Raw genomic sequence first — 18,635 nt, 5'->3', positions numbered from 1 at the left:
GGTTCAGTTTAAAGCAAAACAGTCAGAATTGTGTCTATGAATTCCACTGTTATCTTTGTTAACCAAAAGAGCCTCTTTGCATCCCTCTAATCTCGGGTTCACTTTATTTCAAAAGGCTCAGCTTACCTGACTCCTGGGCCCTGTACACTCTTTGTCCAAGAACACTTTACTGGCCGTTATGGACCCATTAGGATCTCTCCAGTGGGGTCCAAAACATGAATGTCTTTTTTTGGGGAGGGAGCCTTTTCTTGTCCATTAATTTGAAAGCATTATCATATTACAAAATAATTAGTCTTAAAAAAGACATTAAAGCTACGAACCTGGATGGACAGGCCTGAAATGGCCCTAAAGGCACTCTTACTTGTCTGATTAGATAGGCGAAGAATCACCCAGCTTCACTGATGAATAAATCAGCCCTGATGTTGGAAAAACCAAGTGCCCTTTAATAAATTCACTGGTTACATTTCTACTATTTTGGATGGGTATGTAGGGTGAATCAGTAGCATAAAATGATGGGCAAAATAATTATTACATTTACCCATCTAAATAAGGTGGCTGGATTGGGTTTTTCCCAACCTTTTACCTTTATATTACCTAATGATTTTATTTATAGTAAGACTTCTTGTCCTAAGGTGACAACACTGAAATTTAGTTATGAAGAAGCAATGCTGTCACTCTAGAACAGCATTGCTCAATCTTTAATCCCCGAGAAACCCTTAAACTAATTTTCAGGTGTTGGGGAATCCTTAGACAAAGGGGAAAATTTTATTTGCAAAAAGTCCCCCCCCCCCATACATAAGTGGTCAAAATACCACAAGTGGTGTTGGCCTTGAAACTATGCTGGCACCATCTTATGAGTGGTCAATCAGCCACAATTCAATCGTTGGCAACTTCTGGAGAAACCCTATTGTTCAATGGAACCCTGGTTGAGAATGGCTGCTCCAAGAAAGGAGCTATATAGTATACCTTCCTTTATCAGCTAATATTTTTGCTTTATTAAATGCTTTACCAGACCAAAGGGAAGCAAATAAAGTGATTTGTTAGGATTTATATTTTTATACATTTTTTGATATATAATTCTAGATTTTTTATTGAAAACTTGTTGCTTTTACTTTCAATATGACAGTGCAGGAAGGAATGTAAAGTGCAATAACCTAAAGTAATTAACCAGTTTTCACCTTTGATCAGGTTGGAGCATTCAGAACAAAACCTATTTACCAAGAGGCTACAATGGTATACTACCCTTTACATTTATACATAACAAGCCGAACATAAACATACATTGTAAGAAAACAAAATACAGATGACAAGTAAATGGCTTTAAAAAAATGCAATTTATTTCTAGATTTTAATTCGCATTATAGTTTTCAAAACGACTCATAGTTGGCGAGTAATGTGTTACATGCAGGTCTGGCAGTGACAATGTGCGTTTCAGACCAGCCATTATGAACAGACACAAATAAAATAAAAACAAAGGTTGAATCAAATGCTAAATGACGTTTGAGAACTGTAAAAAAAAAAAAAAAAAAAATTACATTACTCTTAGTACATAACCCAACCTCAGGCTTTGGCCTTTTAGGTGTTACAAAATTTATTTAACAATTATGTTTTTTGTGCTTCCCAATTAACCAACATAACAAAACTGGGAGTCACCAAAGTTATCACATTTTGGTCCAGGAATTGTTATAGATGTAATGGACAGAGGAGTTTTTGAGGTAAACAATGAAACAAAAATTTTGAAAGACAGGAGTTCCTGGAATTCGGACAAGATGTGTCAAGTACTTTTGGACTCTGACCGTAAAAGGTTGAAATGAATCCACAAAACCATGGATATTTGTTTTTTTTCCTCACAAAATTTGGTTTAGCAGCGTGCAGATTCCAGCTAATCAGTTCTTCTGTAATAAAAGCTTTAGCCAGTTTGCCAAGTTTTCTATGCCATTAAAAGAAAGAAAAAAAACACACACACACACAAACAACAAACAAAAACACACTGAGTGCAGTTTTAGCACCAATCACCTCCCAGCCAGTTTTGCAGCCACTCCGAAACTGGGAATGCAGCTAATAAATGACGTGCCGATTTCCAAACAATGAACCTCATGATAAAAAGGTTCTGTCGAGTGGTGTAGCCTTTTTAAAATAAAAATAACATTCTATAAACAAGCCAACATTTTATTTTTCCCAACAGAGGTGCTATGAAGGCCATTCTAAGACTAGTCAGTACAACCAATCCCAGACCATCCCTTCAGATCACAAGGTTCTCTGAAAACATAACTCTACTTTTTGTTTTGCATGTCTGGCAATTTTGGTAAACTTACCAAAATTTGTAAGTACGGGCACAAATTTTGTTCTATCATACCTAAACAGGTCTTCAGGCAAGATTTTCACATTTTGTCATGGTAAGACTAGAAAAAAAAAAATCATCATTGTAAACTAGATGGCAGGCAGACTCCCATGACAAAAAGCTATTTTTTTATCCAATTGAGACCAATGGACCATTTAAAAGGCCCGTACGTGCATAACGGAACAAAACAAGCAATGGTTTCCATTCATAAAAGTTTATTATTTCACCATCCTCTTTTACAACTGTGTCCGAATAGAAGAGTTATGATTTGTGTGAAGGTTATTCAAGACTGAGAACCATGCAGAAGGGTTAAAGCAAAAGCTTGTCCTACTGGTCACACTTCTCCCAACAAATAATTAACATCGTAGCAGTAAAACCAACTTTGCATACACATTCCAATGCAAATGAGATCTAATCATCTAAAACGTCTGCAATTTTTTTTCTTGCAAAACATACTAAAAAACAAACGAAAAAAAGTTACACAAATTCTGGAGCCCAAACACAACTGGCAGGTCTAAGAACGACTGGGACATTTTAGACCTGGTCTGAATGCGACAACAATGTGACATGAGGTATTGTGAAATAAAGAACCATTTGTTTTTTTTGGATAGAGCAGTAATCACATAAAAAGTAAAAATTGACCACATATAAAATTAAAAGAAAAAAAAAAAAAAAAGAAAAAAAAAAAACATGGAAGTCGACAATATAAATTTTCTATGAGAAAATTAAATTCTAGAAAATGGCAGTATATATCAAAGAAAAAAAAAAAAGGACTACAACATTATAGCAGCAAAATAAAACAATGACAAAGATACAGAAAAGCACTGTATTTTTTTTCTAACTTTTTTGAACCATGCTGGGAACTTAAATCCATAGCAGCTTTAACAACAATGGGAGACTAATCTCCTTTTTTTGTTTTTCAATTTTTTTCCTTTTTTTTTGTTTTTGTATTTTTTCCACAATCAAAACCATAAGGGTATCTCACATACATCAATACATTCCCCTCTTTAAAGTCCGCCTTTTCCCTTCAATCTGATTTTTTTATTACATAGAATAGCAACATTTTGAGAGGTTTAATGTGCAAATTTCATATTTTTTTTGTGTGTGTTTCAGCCAAGAACAAAATAAAGTGGGTGGAAACAAGTCAAAACAACCAATTTCAAGTATGCCGTGTCCACAATTCATTTACAGTGCTTTGCGTGGCGACAATGTAAAGCCATTGTCAAGGGAACCCCTAATTTAATTTTTTTCCTCTCCTGCAACAAAATGGGACCCACAAAAAGAAATATTTAAAGTGGAAATTGCATTATTTCTTAATACAGGTGATACTGGCCTTGTGAAGATCTCTTGCAATAAATATTTATTTAGCCTTAGCCATAAATTATATAGTTTAGTGTTAAAAAAAAAAAAAAGTTCCATTTAACATTAACTTGAGATAAAGCCATAGATCTAACTTGCCCTTATGTGACGTTATAAAAGTTAAACACAGCGAAACCCCAAAACATTGGCGCGCTTTCCCATACTTCACAAGAAGTGTGAAAAGAGAATCCATGTGCTGTGTCAATGAAAAGTATGTCTAACCACACTTCTAATACCTGGATAGGTAGTCTGTGGCCTTTTGGCTGAAAATGAAGTGCACTTGCCACCTGTTTAATGGGTAAGGAAACCATTTTGTAGGCTGGTCACTGAAAACCCCGCTAGCTCCTAGCGAGTTGATAGGTCGTATCATCACCTAACAGCGGCCCACTCTATGGCTGCTTTAAAAGGTGCCCATGAACTCCCAGAATCCTTCAAGCCACAGATTGCCTAAGCCAAGTTGAGCTTAATAGTAGTTATCACTTGCCATGCCATTCAAGACGCAAATACCAAAATCAACGTAGTTCCAAACCATTCCATTTTTTTTTGTTAATTCCCATATAAAACAAAAACTATTCGCTAAAACTTAAAGGACCCAAAGTGCTTTGAAATGGAATGGTTTTAGAATCTAAAAACACAAAACTAGGACTGTGGATTACCCTGATCATTTTAGGCTTGTATTCTTTAGGGTTTTACCAGTTTTTTTCTTTTTTAATACAGAGGCAGCTACAAAAATACAAAGATTATAAAAAATATAATATATTATGTTCACTATGTCCGTATCACTTTATAATAGAGTAAAATATGGGCAGTAAACTAGCCTTGAGACAACACGAAGGAAAAAAAAACAAAAAAAAAAAAAACCGGTGCACCCTCTACAAGCCTTTAGGTGCAGACAATCCACATTGATACATAAATGATTAACATAGTAATGCACTATACTAAGATATACTATTGTATGGGTTACAATAACCATTTATAAAGTGAAGAGGATATTAAACTAAGAGGTAAAACCAAAAAAAAAAAAAAAAAAATGTAAAGGAGTATAAAGTGACTACATGCAATAGCAAGCAGAATACAGAAATGCTTAGGCTGCGCAATAGCAATAGGTGTTTTAAGAAAATATAGAAATGTTTTGTATTAATCTAACTAGAAGCCTCTTCTACAATAAAAATGGCTGTTTACATGTAAGGACACCAAATTTTAGTACCTCCCCTGGAGACATTTGTCTTGTGTTAATGCCTATTTTTACAACATACAGACATAAACACATTTAATATAAAACTAGCTCATTAATGTCTTATAAAAATCCTTTTTTTCTAGCACAACACCTGCAAAGGCTTATGCAAATACTATTTTCTCTTTTTGTGTTTTTTGTATTTTGAGATTTTTGGGGTATTATTTTAGGTCACGGGTACATAGGAGAAAGAGCGGGTTTTTACCCCTCGCTTATGCCATAGCATAGGTCCATAGGTTTGGCTCTTCTTTTTCTCATAATGGAGGGGAACAGGAGTCACACTGCAAAACCTTTTGTTCTCCACACCCCAGGCTCCGTAGAAGGGAAAAAGCCACTTGGTAAGTCTCTGTTGGATCAACTCAATCCACCATCAGATGTTCACATCTCTGACGTCCGTTGGGGTGCAGGAAAGGTCTGATTCCTCCACCCCGGACTTTGTCTCGGAGGTGATAGTGATCTGTTGGGATGCTTGACGCAAACTAGACTCCAGGAGTAACTCAATCTGTTCTTGGCAGGCCCGTAAACAATCCTAGGATTAGAAAAAATAGACCAGTTAGCAGTGTTTTAAGATTTGCCTCAAGTAGTATCACCTACCCAATTACACTTCTAATACCAGAGAAGGATATCTGTCTGCCATGTTCTAACATACCCTACAGACCATGGTAGTTGATGGCAACTCGCATTATATCTCTTTTCATTTACTCCTATTATGGAGAGACCATTTAAGACTGTATAAGGTTTGTGGTTGACTTTGACAACCACCTTTCAGAGACCGTGCTTTCAATGGAATTACAGCCATAGATTCCCTTTTATTTCTGCTGACTACCCATGGCAGGATCTAACCCTTCAAGAAGTCATCAAAACAACAAATTTTTATTAAAGGCATAAAAGTCACTTTACTGGTCTCCCGAGAAAGTTAAATGAAGCGAGGGATAACCACCACCGAGTAGTCATCCTTCCTGAGTAACAGTGTAGCCCTCTCCTATGCAACCACTATAAACTACAAAATGTCTTAGCAAACTTGCTAGTTCCTACTAAACGGTTAAGCAAACATAACAAATGTTTCTGACCCTCTAAATCATGTATTTATAGTAAATGTAGGAGGTTAATTTTAACAAAGGCTACTGCAAATAATCCATAAATGACCCTAAATGGTATTTACCAAAGAGAGTTAATGAGAGGGAATGGATTCTTGCTTAATGTGGAAAAACTATGGGAGTTCTTAGAAAGGACTGTTGTTTATCGGAACTGCTTAGTGGGTTGATTGGTGATGTTAGTGAAAGTTTTTTTTCTTTTTTTGGTTGACTTATTGGCCACCAAAAAAATCTGATCATGGGTTTTAACTTATAGGTGATTACACCCATGCACCAATTAGGATTCCACGTCATTTTAGCTTACTAAGACTTTCATAGCTATTTCATGTACTTCATCAACAGATGATAATATCATTTACTTACCGGGTCACATTTGATGATTTGTGATAAGAAGACTGTGAGGCACTGAGAGGAGAGGATGCTGTCTGTGTTCCCTAAATTGAGACCCTGTATGGCGGCTGCTACGCTTCCAGCTGCGATCATAGAAGCAGGGTGCGATATAAACTTTACATCTGCAAAAAAATAAAGAAGAAATTTAGAATACTGCTGATGACATTAATCTAATTCCAGCATAACATTTTCTAGTTATTTAACCAACGCCAAGGATCAACACCAAACCAACTGTTTTAAAAACAAAATATATATATATACAGTGCAAGTCTCTAGTTCAAACACAGCAAAAGTTAAAAAAGTACATTAAATAAAAAGGTTTAACTTAAGGTGGGGGGCATGTTATATCCCAATTGTAGTCCTGAGCCCAAAGCCATTTATAAATCTGTTTTTTATTTGAAATGAACAGTATAAGTGGTTGAGGCCCCATTTTACCATATGGATGTCACAGGAACGGAGTAAGATAAAGCACCATATGCTGAAGTCGGAGGATCTATAGTCTAACAGCATGCAGACAATTGGAAGGCACCCACCCTTCCCTTCCCTGTGCCCCCGACACTGGGCACAGTAAAAGTCAGAACACTTTCATGTAACACAATCAAGTCACTTTCGCTTCTTTGCACAAAAGAATTTGTGCTGTGCAGCTTTTCAAAGTGACCTGCCAATGCTCTCTCGCCGCTCCCAGGCATATTACAGCCACGGCTTCCAGGATTAAGGGGCTCAATTGTCTCTGGGGGTTCCCGAAGTGACAGCGAGCAGTTAGTAATAAATATCCTAAGGCTTTCACAATCAGGCGCTCGCCTATTCTAACCGGGATCACACCTACAAGATCTTTTGTAAGCGTCGAGCTGCCAGTCACTGGCGCCCATCCATCACGACAACAGAGGCTCAATGAAATGCGCCAGAGTCAGGCGGCACTCGGCTACATTCTGATGTGACACAATGGTGCCAGGACACCGGGACCCCGTCCAAGCTGCATTGCTGTAGGTCTATACAAAACTGGTCTCGTGTTTCTTGGAGAGGACGGACTGCCCATTCAACAGCCACATCATTCTCTCAAGAATAATCCACTTTAAAAAAAAACAAAAAAAAAACACCTTTTTCGCTTTCCTCTTTAGATGCCCAAGAATACCTTCCCCTTCGCTTAAGGAACAGCAACTCATCAGTATAAAAGCTCCGTAGCTACAAGTTTTTTTCCCCATTTATCTTTTGCTGAGAAAAAGCAAACAATGATCCCAACATCTGTTGATTTTAAGGGAAAAACACTAGAGATCGACACGTTTTAGAGACACCGGCAATTGCAACCTCCATATTTCTCCCAGCAAACCTTTGATCATGGGGTTGGCCACAGCTGTTAGCAATCAAACATATCCAAATGTATTCACAGCTATTGTTTAATATCACCTACCAACAATAGTCAGAACCTAAACGTGCACAAAAAAAGAAATGAATAAGGCCCACACCCTGTGTATCATTTCCAACCCCAGCTACCACCATGATCTTTTCTTTACTGGACAGCCAATATTGCACATTAGGTAGGAGGCGAGTTAAGTTTTATATACTCTTCGAAAACTGTGTTAAGGGTTTAAAAGTCCTCCTTCTGTAAAACTGTACACAAGCCAAATCTTTCACAAGTTATTGAACACCTTGAGATTGTTCAAACCCTATACTGAGCAAAAATCCACATCAGGGATAAAAGTCACCTATGCCAATCCACCTTTTTTAAAAGATATAGCTCAGATCTATGTAATGAACGGTAGTGTGCCAAAGCCTACAACAACCATTCAGAAAGCATGTTTTAGGGGAAGTGGATGATTATTTGGGTTATATGGCTCACTTCTCATCTAATTTAGTACAGGTTTAAAAAAATTGGATCAAACCAGAAGAAAGTGTTCACGGCTATTAGAAACTCATATCCATCACTTTACGCTCCAAAGTGAAAGGTCCCCTTGATAGACTTTTGTCCTCTTGCTTGAGTCCATGTACAAACTTAGCATGCCCAGGTATGGGGGAGCAAGAACAGGTCGGAACACGGTCACAAGCAGCTGGGATGAAGGTCATGCTATGTGCAAGCTCTAAAGAAGTAGCTTACACAGTTCTGGGCTTTAACATGTGATCGGTGCAACAGATGGAAGCTACTAGGATTGGGGTGTGTGGTCATTCTACAAACCCTGCCACTTTGTCCACAATGAAAGGTTAGCTAGAACGCTAAAATCTATTCTGAAATTTGTTTGGAAGCAACACATCACCTTTGCTTTGTAAAAAGAAAAAAAGAAACCTGACTGTGTTTAACACATGTATCTCTAATGAGGTTTTAAAAGAAGTTCCACACTACTCCCCCCACTCCTTTTAAGCCTTTTGCAAATTACAAAGCACAAGGACACTCGGAGATCCTTTTGCTGGGACAGTGCAGTTTAAAGAGCCGTCCTGTGCAGCACTGTTTGCAGAGTCATTTCCTTAGTTTGCTTTAGTAACCTGCGCGGAAGAATGAACTGTTGACACAAAGCTCTGGCAGTTTCTCCGTGTTAGGTGCTGTCTGCCTGTTTGCTGTTCCTTTAAGGTTCTTTGATGCGGGATTTTTTTTATCTTCCTCAATCATGAATTCTTTTAAATGATAATGTGGACATCTCGGAGATCAAAGCTCAGTACAGCACGTTCAGCTTTATATTGATCGCCTCTACAATGAACAGTGTTGGGTTTCCTCTTGGAAGGTTTCAGTATTGTCAAAAAACGAGATATGGCATATATCCTGGAAACATAATTTGTGTGCAAGAAGTTGATCTCCTATTTGTGGCTATTACAGGGTCTGATCTTCTAGTAAAGTTTTCCACAAGATTCTAAATTGTGTCTGTAGGAATCTGAGCCCAAACAGCATTTGTGAGGTCAGGTATTTACTTTGGATGAGAAGGTTTAATTTGCAAAGGGTTTCCAATTCAAACAAAAGCTGTTCAGTTAGGGTAAAGTCAGGGCTTTGTGCAGGCTAACAGAGTTCCACCATACCAAACTTATTAAACCATGTCTTTATGAAGCTGGCTTTGTACACAGGGGTACAGTCATGATGAAACTCAAAGTCCCTTCCACAAAGTTGGAGGTGCCAATTTGTCCTTGTGGGTGACCACACACTTTTGGCCATAGAGTGCATGTCTTTGAAGATCTAATTCATCCTAATAATGTCAAAAATAAAAATACAATCATCGCTTCTTTGTATTAACTTCTACAGAGGTGATTGGGTCAGAAAACAAAACCCACTGTAGAAAAAAAAAAAGTTTTAATAATAGGGTCTCCTCAAGCTGTCTACAGCCCAGAACTGCTCCAGACAAGGAGCACGTCCAAGCTGTTTTGTTACATTCAGTTAGGAATAATCTGTGGCAGAGGCCACTAATTTCAGCATATTAATCAATGGGGGCCTCTGGCCCTGCAGTTGGAGTGTGTCAGTATTGTCAGACTCCATTGCTTCATCTTGCGCTATTGAACGCTCTGGAACAAGAGAGAAGCTCTGAGATGAATTGAACCTGACACGGGCACAAAAGAGAAGGGGCCTACACACATCCCCGGCAGCCTATCTGAGACTTCATCCAAAAAGAATAAACAAGCTCGGCGTTTGATAAAGAATAGAGTGCCAGCCACCATGAAGGGACACAAAGCAGCACCCAGGCTGTGCAACGCTAAGGTGGGGAAGAAGCGGGAAGGGAGGCTTCCAATTTTTGTGAACACCCCTCCTTACCACCCCTCCTGTAAATGGAGCCTGTCTGAGAGCAGAGGCTATGAATGAGAATCTTTTCATGCAGCCAAATCAAACTTGAAGACATCAATCACTGCAGGAAGAGACAACAGGCAGCGACTAGCCACCTTACTCATGGCAATTGTGCACTCTGCCTGTTGCTCTATGAGGGTTCCCGCGTTTATGTTTGGACAGCATGAATGACAATATCAACCAGTCTTTATTGCATACATGAAGGCAACAAGAAAAGGTTAAAGACTTTACATTTCATTAGGACATACATGAAAAAAAAAAAAAGAACAAAAACCAGTGACATCCTCTCATTCTAGGGCTGATTCTCAAACTTCTGGAAGTGATCCAGATTCCTAAAGTAGTGTCACAAGATTCCATCCCAGCACAGATAAGTCCCAGACACCGGTTTCTACGTAAATCCACACTGCTCAAGCCGGGTTTTATTATTAGTAGTAGCCAATGCACCAAAAACTTTGTTACTTTTCCTACTGCGGACAATGGAAGAACATGTCCTGTGAGTTTTGGAAACGTCTCTTGGCTTCCAATTTTTACTGAGCAATTCTGCAATTTAGAAAGATGAAAAGAAAAGTATGTTTTTTTTTCTTTACAATAAATCTTGCAAGTAAGCATTAGTAAAATGTCCAGCATATATATCCCAACAGAAATTAATTGCATATTTTAATTATTTTTCTTTTTATTAAAAAAAAATGTATTTCCCAGCTGTGCAAAGGTTTTCCCAAATCGAAAGTGGGCCACTGCTTTAAGAGAACCTTTAACTGATATAGAATTACTGTGTATGCAAGTCCAATGTTCTCCTCACCCACACAGCAGATCTGACCTGTTGATATGAACCTGTTCCACTTAGCCAGGCTCTTCTAGCAGGGGTATAATGCTTTATAATCCAAGCCACATTACAAATAATCACTGTTATCACCCCAGTGAAAAGTAACAAATGGCTGATACCAAACTGGAGGAAAATAGGACAATAAAACGTCCAACGTGTGTGCCACACAAAGCAAATAACTACAAAGCATCTCCTTCTACAAATCAGCAATTAAGAAACATCTCCCTATGCATAGGGAATAAGTTGTCCTAAAGAGGGTTATCCAATATAAAGCACATTCTTTTAAAAGCTAACTAGAACAACCAATACTTGCTTGGCATGAAAAAGCATCTGAGCTATCCAAGAAGTTACCTGATCGGTTAACACACGTGTCATGGTTGGTGAAGTGGTGGACTTGACTGGTAGGCTTGTAGCCAAAGCTCAATTGCTCAGGGGAATTTATCATATTTAACAAAGCCAAGGCTACATCTACAATCCACATCTACAAGCCAATATCTACAGATATTTTATGGCACATTTAGAAAAATGAGAAATTTGGCAAAATGCTTTCTGCTGGTACAAACACTACGCCACTGCTCCAGCAGATACAGGAAGAACGTAGCTAGTGAGGAATCACCAGTTTTGGAAAGTTTCTTAGCAGCTGCAAGCCAAAAGTTGTCCAAATCTACATATTAAAGAACTAAAGATTAAGACATGAGTTAAAAGAGAAAAATCAGATTTCAATTATTAGGATCATCATAGAAATTGTTGCAGAAACAAACCTTCCTTTAAGTACAACATAGTACAATTAATTTGAAATTACAGTAGATAATCACAACTACTATAGAAAAGTGGTTTCTGTGTTTACTCTCCAAGCTTTTTTTTTTTTTTTTTAATAAGGCCTGTTGCTTAACATCTAAAAAGCTGAGAATTTTGGGAATGTACTGGAAAAATGAAGACAATGCATGCACCTTAGCCTTAAACAACAGGGAAACAGATCAAAGTACCGGAATCTCAACAAGCTGGCAACCTTTGAACTGCTCCGCATTCAGCAGGTTCACCGGTCAGAACAACACAAAACAGGTCACACGGCTGGCCGGGGTGAGGCACGATGTTAGCAGTTCCCACAACGCTCCAGGACACGCCATGCAATGCAAACTTGCTAAACTCTCATGATTAACAGGAGCACCCAGGAACAATCTCATCTCAACTGCACATCATTGGACACATTCACACTGATTGTAACTGACATACATTTTGGCACCCAGTGTCTCAATGAACCAAAACATGTTTTGGTACATTCCAAAGGGGATAATTTGTGACCTGTTTGTCTCAGCGTACAAATTATTAACAGAGGTATTTAACAGAGATATAAAGATTTTTAAATCAAGAGGGGCGCCTATCTGCTATGCAGGGGCAAACAATATGGGATACGTGGAGCGTATGTCATCAGTATGATTAAGTGCAAGTAAAAAATGTCACAATTATGTGTATCTGAGAACAAGTAATAGGTTGGATGGCAAACATTATGGGAAAAAAAAATGACAGCTAGAAATGCATCTTAGCTATAACTAGACAATCTACTGAGCAATGGCCTGTGCTGCCATGGCAGACCATATGGCTACAACTGGGCCCAATTGCAGAGGGGGGCCAAATATTTAAAGATTTATCCAAGTAGCAGTGAAGCTTGGCCAATGCATAATAAAAGCCAGTAAACTTTTCATTTAAACAAACATCTATCTATGTGAAATAATTACATGTAAAAGTGATGTATGATGGTGGTTGCTGTAATTTTTTGTTTTTTTAGTTGTAGAATTTCCAGTAGCTGCAGTACTAAAAGTTTCAGCATGCCCTTACAGCGGAGCCTTGAAGGGTTTGGATGCCTTTCCAGGCATTTAATTCGGCACTATGACACATACAACCCAGAAGGGCAAGTCGTCAACCCAAGGTCCTAAAACATGTGATCTGCAAAGTGACGTAATCAAAGTACCTGGAAATAACTTCTAGAGGTGCCCTTCTAACTAGTTCTCTTTAATCCTTGCATCAAAGGATCTACCCATTAGATTAATGTGTGGTTTCTCCAGCCACAACCTTCTCCCCTATCCGTGCCTCCAGCATAAGGCACAAAGCATTAGCTGTGCAACTTGCAGAGATGTCAGCGGAAGACGTCAGCAGTGGGTGTCAGTTTCACCACCGACGCTGGGAAAGCGTGACCGCACAGAGGCCCAGGCGCTGACCATTAGCACACAATGACATGCTTGGCTGAGCTGACAACTCTCAGTTGTCTGGGGGCGAGCCATACAAAACGGCTTGCTTATCCAGCACACAATGTGTGGCATCCTTGCTGGTAAACAAAAGCGCCACGGTGCCATCCTGATGCCAATTACATCTAATTAAACCAGCCTGGACTACCGAAAAAAGCTGCCATTTCAGAGGAACTGGTTTAAGATATCATTGAACACTTGGTACCTTGGTTATGTGGGAACTTTGGTGCCAAGGCCATTATTTGTTTTAAGGATTCTATTGACAATCAGTAAGATAGGTGACCTAGTTCCCTTGGATTAATCAGACATTCACATGACTTGATTGACCGCTAACAATATGGCACACTTCGGTGCTGGCACTTGGAGGTGTACCAATGGGCAACTGCTTTGCATGGAAAACCATGCCATCCTGCCGACTAGTAAATGGGTAGCAATATTCTCCATAACCCATGTGACATCACAGATCGACAAAATAGGTGATGTTCCCCCCACACGATCAAGGGGTGCCATCTTGGGGCCAATCCACCAAATAATGTTTACGGTCTACTAGCCTTGATCACAAAAAAATGCAGTAAAACAAGAAACCTCCAGAGACCATCGTACTTTGGCATAAACTTACCTTTTCCAGGACATTTTTTTTTAACCCCCAAAAAAAGCCAGTAATCCACATTGTAACATTGAGGGGTTAAATGTGCCATTGGGTGCTTTACAGTAAGTGTGGTTATAGAAGGGTGGGCACCAGCGACAGGGGGGCATTTTCCAGAACAAGCCTTATAACACCCGTACCTGTAGCGCAGAGAGCCACAAAAGTCTGGGCGTGTTTGCGGATGATTTGCTTGGTGTCCTCAGTCAGTGACATTTTGTTAAGAAAATGTTCAATAAAGTCGTGAGGGGTGACAGAAGCCATGTCCCATTTCAGCTTATTCAGGATTACCAGCTCCATTAACTGTAGGGAAGAGAAAGAGAAGGGAAAGAAAAGCATGGTAAGAATGTGCTGCAGTCAGTGAACACGTCATGTGTCGGCAACATGGTAAAAAGCTATGGAGCAGAAAATAAATATTGTACATACAAAGGCAATACATATAAATATCATCAGATGTCCACAGAACCTATTTTGTGTAAATTCTCATCCTAAGTAGATAAAGAAGCCCTGGCAGCCAGCCAAGCATTGATAATATACATAAGAAGAATTCCATTACCTATACACGTCAGCTGGAATCTCCAGGTTAGAAGCAAACGCACACACAGTTAGAATCATGTGCAGGAAATTAATATTTCTTGTGCATTTAGCCAAGGTCAACACCTAATGCTTATGTGGCTGGCTGTCCAACCCCAAAGAGCAATAAAAGGGTAAGTTATAATGGGGAAGATAAAAGATTTTGCAGCTGTTTTGCAACTACAAGACTCAGCAATCCCTGCAAGGTAATGGCCAGCAAGGCAACGCTTAGATCTGCAGCTCTGCAACATCTGGAAACCTACAGAGGCGCAGAGCAGTTTGTCCTGTCAGGATCCCACTTCACCACTGGGGGGCGCCAGATACAAAGTGCTGAATGAATTAGCAGCATGCTGTATAAAAGTTACATTGTTCAGAATTTCATAGCAAATGGCATGCTGCCCCCCCCAAAAAATGTGCAGCTTGCAAGAAGCATGGGGATGCATTGCAAATACCTGCAGCACAAGAATTTACAGAGGTTACAATTTACTTTTTTTTTTTTTTACCTCCAATTCTGTGATCATAAAAACAGACACCAATTACATCAATTTTCAGGATGGGGAGGGAGGGGGGGCAATAAACAGATGTGCAGGCCTGTGATTGAATCCATTATGTACAGTAAACAGGAAATTACCAGTAATTCCTCTGGTCTGATGGAATTATCTGTGTAAATACAAAGTTTTTCTGCAGTTAAAGGGATGGTCTCCTTCATTTTGGACGCCAAAAACATGCACGTCGCCCCAAGGAGTTGCAATCTGCTCTTCTTCAGGGGCTCCACTGATAGAAACCGATCCAGAAAGCTCATGGCAAGGGGGAAAACTTCCTCTTCGCATTTCTGTTCCTCGCAGACCTAGAGAGAAAGAAAAAAGGTCCAAGTTACTAAAAAGGGTTGGAGAGAGATGCCAAAATAAAATCGGGCAATCAAACAAACACAGGAAGGGATTATCAGGCTAATCCAAATATCAAAAGAATATGCCAGCAATGAGAAACATCTACATATGGCTGCAAAGCGTGAGAGAGGCGCTGCCATCCACCTCCGTCCAGCTGTAACTGGGGAACTCAAAAGTACAGGGAGGCTGTGCAGATGTGCTGGGACTTGTAGTGCTGCAAATGTTGCTATGGAACAATGCAATGATCTTAGTGCAAGTTAAAAGTCATTATATATATATATATATATATATATATATATACATACATACATATATATATATATATATATATACACATATATATTATCTCAATCAATCACTTTTATTTGCACTGCAATCATTATATTGTTCTGTAGCAACCTTTTTCCAGCTGCTGTGGAACTAAAATTCCCAGCACATCTGCACAGCCTATATTAATATATATATATATATATATATATATATATATATAAATATATATTTATTTACACCCACCCACCACAAAGTCTTTGTGCTAGTTTGTGCAAGTTTCTGCAGGCAGGCTATCCTCATATACAATGGCCCACCTGGCATGAAGAATAAAAAGGGCAATGCCATGCAATGGGTGGATAGGGATACTAATACATATATATATATAAATAAAAACAACGCAATATATAAATATATATATATATATGCGTGTAAATAAAAGCTATATATATATATATATATATATAATCCTGCCACCTCCAATGAAGGAGAATGGGGCAATGTCTAACATTGAGATCCATTGTCTGGGTTCAGTGCAGAACATGCAAACATAAAATAAAAAGTTAATATATATTTCCATTTTAGTTTGCACCATTCCTATATACCTATCTGCAGCAGAAATAGGAATATAGAGATATGATTTGTCATTTGTGTGCATGTTCTGGATCCAGACAATGGATTTGCCCCCTGCCCACCCATGTTGCCCCATTGTGATGATATTGTGGGGTGTATGTGTGGGGTCCATGTTGGGGCCCCGCATCCAGTAGGGGCCCTTGGCACGAACCTCCAGCATCCATGTGGCCACGATCTTCCTCATGTAGGGCAGGATCTCCTTCTGGACACATTTGAAGTAGTTGGCGGACGGGCAGCAGTTCTCCTCGGCTTTCAGCATGGTCCGCAGCACCTGGTCGGTGAGAAGGTTCCGGTCCAGATGGGCTCTCCGGATGGTGTCCACCTCGCAGCACAGCAGCTCCATCTCCCTGTGTGTGTTCCCCGGGCTGAGGTAGCTCCTTCCCCGCAGGAGCCGGTGTGCTGCAGCCGCTGTGTCCCCGGAGCGGAGTGAGGAGAGGAGATGAAAGAGGGAATGAGAGAAAGAGAAAGAGGAGCCGGGGCCAGGCGCAGCTTAAACAGAGCCCAGGGCCGGCCCTCCCCAACAATCAGCCCGGCCTGGGGGAGGAGGAACCGCAGCAGCTTCACTGATTGAGATATTCCGTGCCCGGATCACACAAAGCTCCGCCATTGTCCGGGGACACGGGCTGTACCCGGGGGGTGAGGGGGAGGGCACAAGGCTGCTATGTGAGGGGGCAGGAGGGGCAAAATGCTGCCATATGAAGGGGCATGGGGGTATAATGATGAAATATGAGGGGACATGGGGGTATAATGATGAAATATGAGGGGACATGGGGGTATATTACTGAAATATGAGGGGACATGGGGGTATAATGCTGAAATATGAGGGTAGATGGGGGTATAATGCTCCCATATGAGGGGACATGGGGGTATAATGATGAAATATGAGGGGACATGGGGGTATATTACTGAAATATGAGGGGACATAGGGGTATAATACTGAAATATGAGGGGACATGGGGGTATAATGCTGAAATATGAGGGTAGATGGGGGTATAATGCTCCCATATGAGGGGACATGGGGGTATAATACTGAAATATGAGGGGACATGGGGGCAAAATGCTGCCATATGAGGGGCTATGGGCGCACAATGCTGCTATGTGAGGGGGCAGGAGGGGTATAATGCTTCCATATGAGGAGACATTGGGTTATAACTTTGAAATATGAGGGGACATGGGGGCAACATGCTGCTATGTGAGGGGCAGGAGGGGTAAAATGGTGAAATCTGAGGTTTGTAGGAAAGGTTGAGGTATGTTACTGCAATGTGAGGGGGCAGGAGGGGTATAATGCTACCATATGAGGGGACATGGGGGCAATATGCTGCTATGTGAGGAGACATGGGGGTATAATACTGAAATATGAGGAGATGGGGGGTAAAATGCTGAAATGTGAGGGGGCAGGAGGGCCAAAATGCTGCTATGTGAGGGGACATGGGGGTATATTGCTGCTATGTGAGGGGACAGGAGGGCCATAATGCTACCATATGAGGGGACATGGGGCAACATGCTGAAATGTGAAGGGACAGGGGGTATAATGATGAAATATAAGGAGACATGGGGGTATAAGGCTGAAATATAATGAGATAAGAGGTACAATGATGAAATATGAAGAGAGGATTATAAAGCTTTTATATCGGGATGGGGGGCATAATTCTGTAATGTGAGGGGACATGGGGGGTAAAATTCTGAAATATGAGGGTTCAAATGCTGAAACACGGGGGGGCATAATGCTGAAATATGGGAATACATTGGAGTAAAATGCTGTAACATATTAGTCTGTCATTTGCAACCCCTATTTAATGTACAGCGCTGCGTATAATGTTGGCGCTATATAAATCCTGTTTATTAATAATAACATGAGGGGATATTGGGGTTGAGGAAATGAGGCTTCCATATAAAGGGGCATATTGCTGAAAAAAGGCATGAAGGGGGTGTGATAATACTCCATTATGAGAAGACATGGGGCATAATTCTGAATGGGGGGTAAAATGCTGCAATAAGGGGGGACATGGATGATATAAGGCTGTAGTATGAGGGTGCATAATGCGGCAATATGAGGAGACATGGGGGCATAATCTTGTAACGGGGGTGGGGGTATAATGCTGCAATATGGAGGCTAGAGTTATGGGGGAACATGTGGGCATAATGCTGTAATGTGAGGGGTCACAAAGCTGTATTTGGAGGAGACATGGGGGTATATTGCTGTAATGTGGGGGTATATATACTACAGGGATACTGGGGAGCACAGTGCTGTATGTGCAATCTAAATTACTATATGTGCCCAGTTTAAGGGGAATATAATACTGTTTAATGGAAGCCAGGGGATCTACTAGTGTGCAATATGACATACCATATGTACCCACATGCCCAGGTTACCAGGGGCACAATGCCATTTAA

General features: G+C 40.1%; 1 protein-coding gene across 2 annotated transcripts; it reads right to left on the bottom strand.

Moving 5' to 3' along the window:
• Window positions 1-1,315: 1,315 nt before the first annotated feature.
• On the bottom strand, window positions 1,316-16,846 carry CCND1 (cyclin D1). 2 transcript variants are annotated; one of them, XM_072422076.1, is made up of 5 exons: window positions 16,393-16,846; window positions 15,086-15,301; window positions 14,025-14,184; window positions 6,392-6,540; window positions 1,316-5,463 (listed from the first exon to the last, which is right to left on the bottom strand). In XM_072422076.1, the coding sequence occupies exons 1-5, from the start codon at window positions 16,582-16,584 to the stop codon at window positions 5,305-5,307; spliced, it is 876 nt and encodes a 291-aa protein (XP_072278177.1). In that variant the 5' UTR covers window positions 16,585-16,846; the 3' UTR covers window positions 1,316-5,304. The 2 variants fall into 2 exon arrangements, with proteins under 2 accessions (XP_072278177.1, XP_072278178.1); XM_072422077.1 differs by lacking the exons at window positions 1,316-5,463; window positions 6,392-6,540 and adding an exon at window positions 10,341-10,712 and having other exon boundaries at window positions 16,393-16,839.
• Window positions 16,847-18,635: the final 1,789 nt, after the last annotated feature.

Source organism: Pyxicephalus adspersus, chromosome 9, assembly GCF_032062135.1.
Source record: "Pyxicephalus adspersus chromosome 9, UCB_Pads_2.0, whole genome shotgun sequence".
Classification (NCBI taxonomy): domain Eukaryota; kingdom Metazoa; phylum Chordata; class Amphibia; order Anura; family Pyxicephalidae; genus Pyxicephalus; species Pyxicephalus adspersus.
The sequence above is the reverse complement of the archived record's forward strand: the minus strand, read 5'-3'. Positions and strand labels throughout refer to the sequence as shown.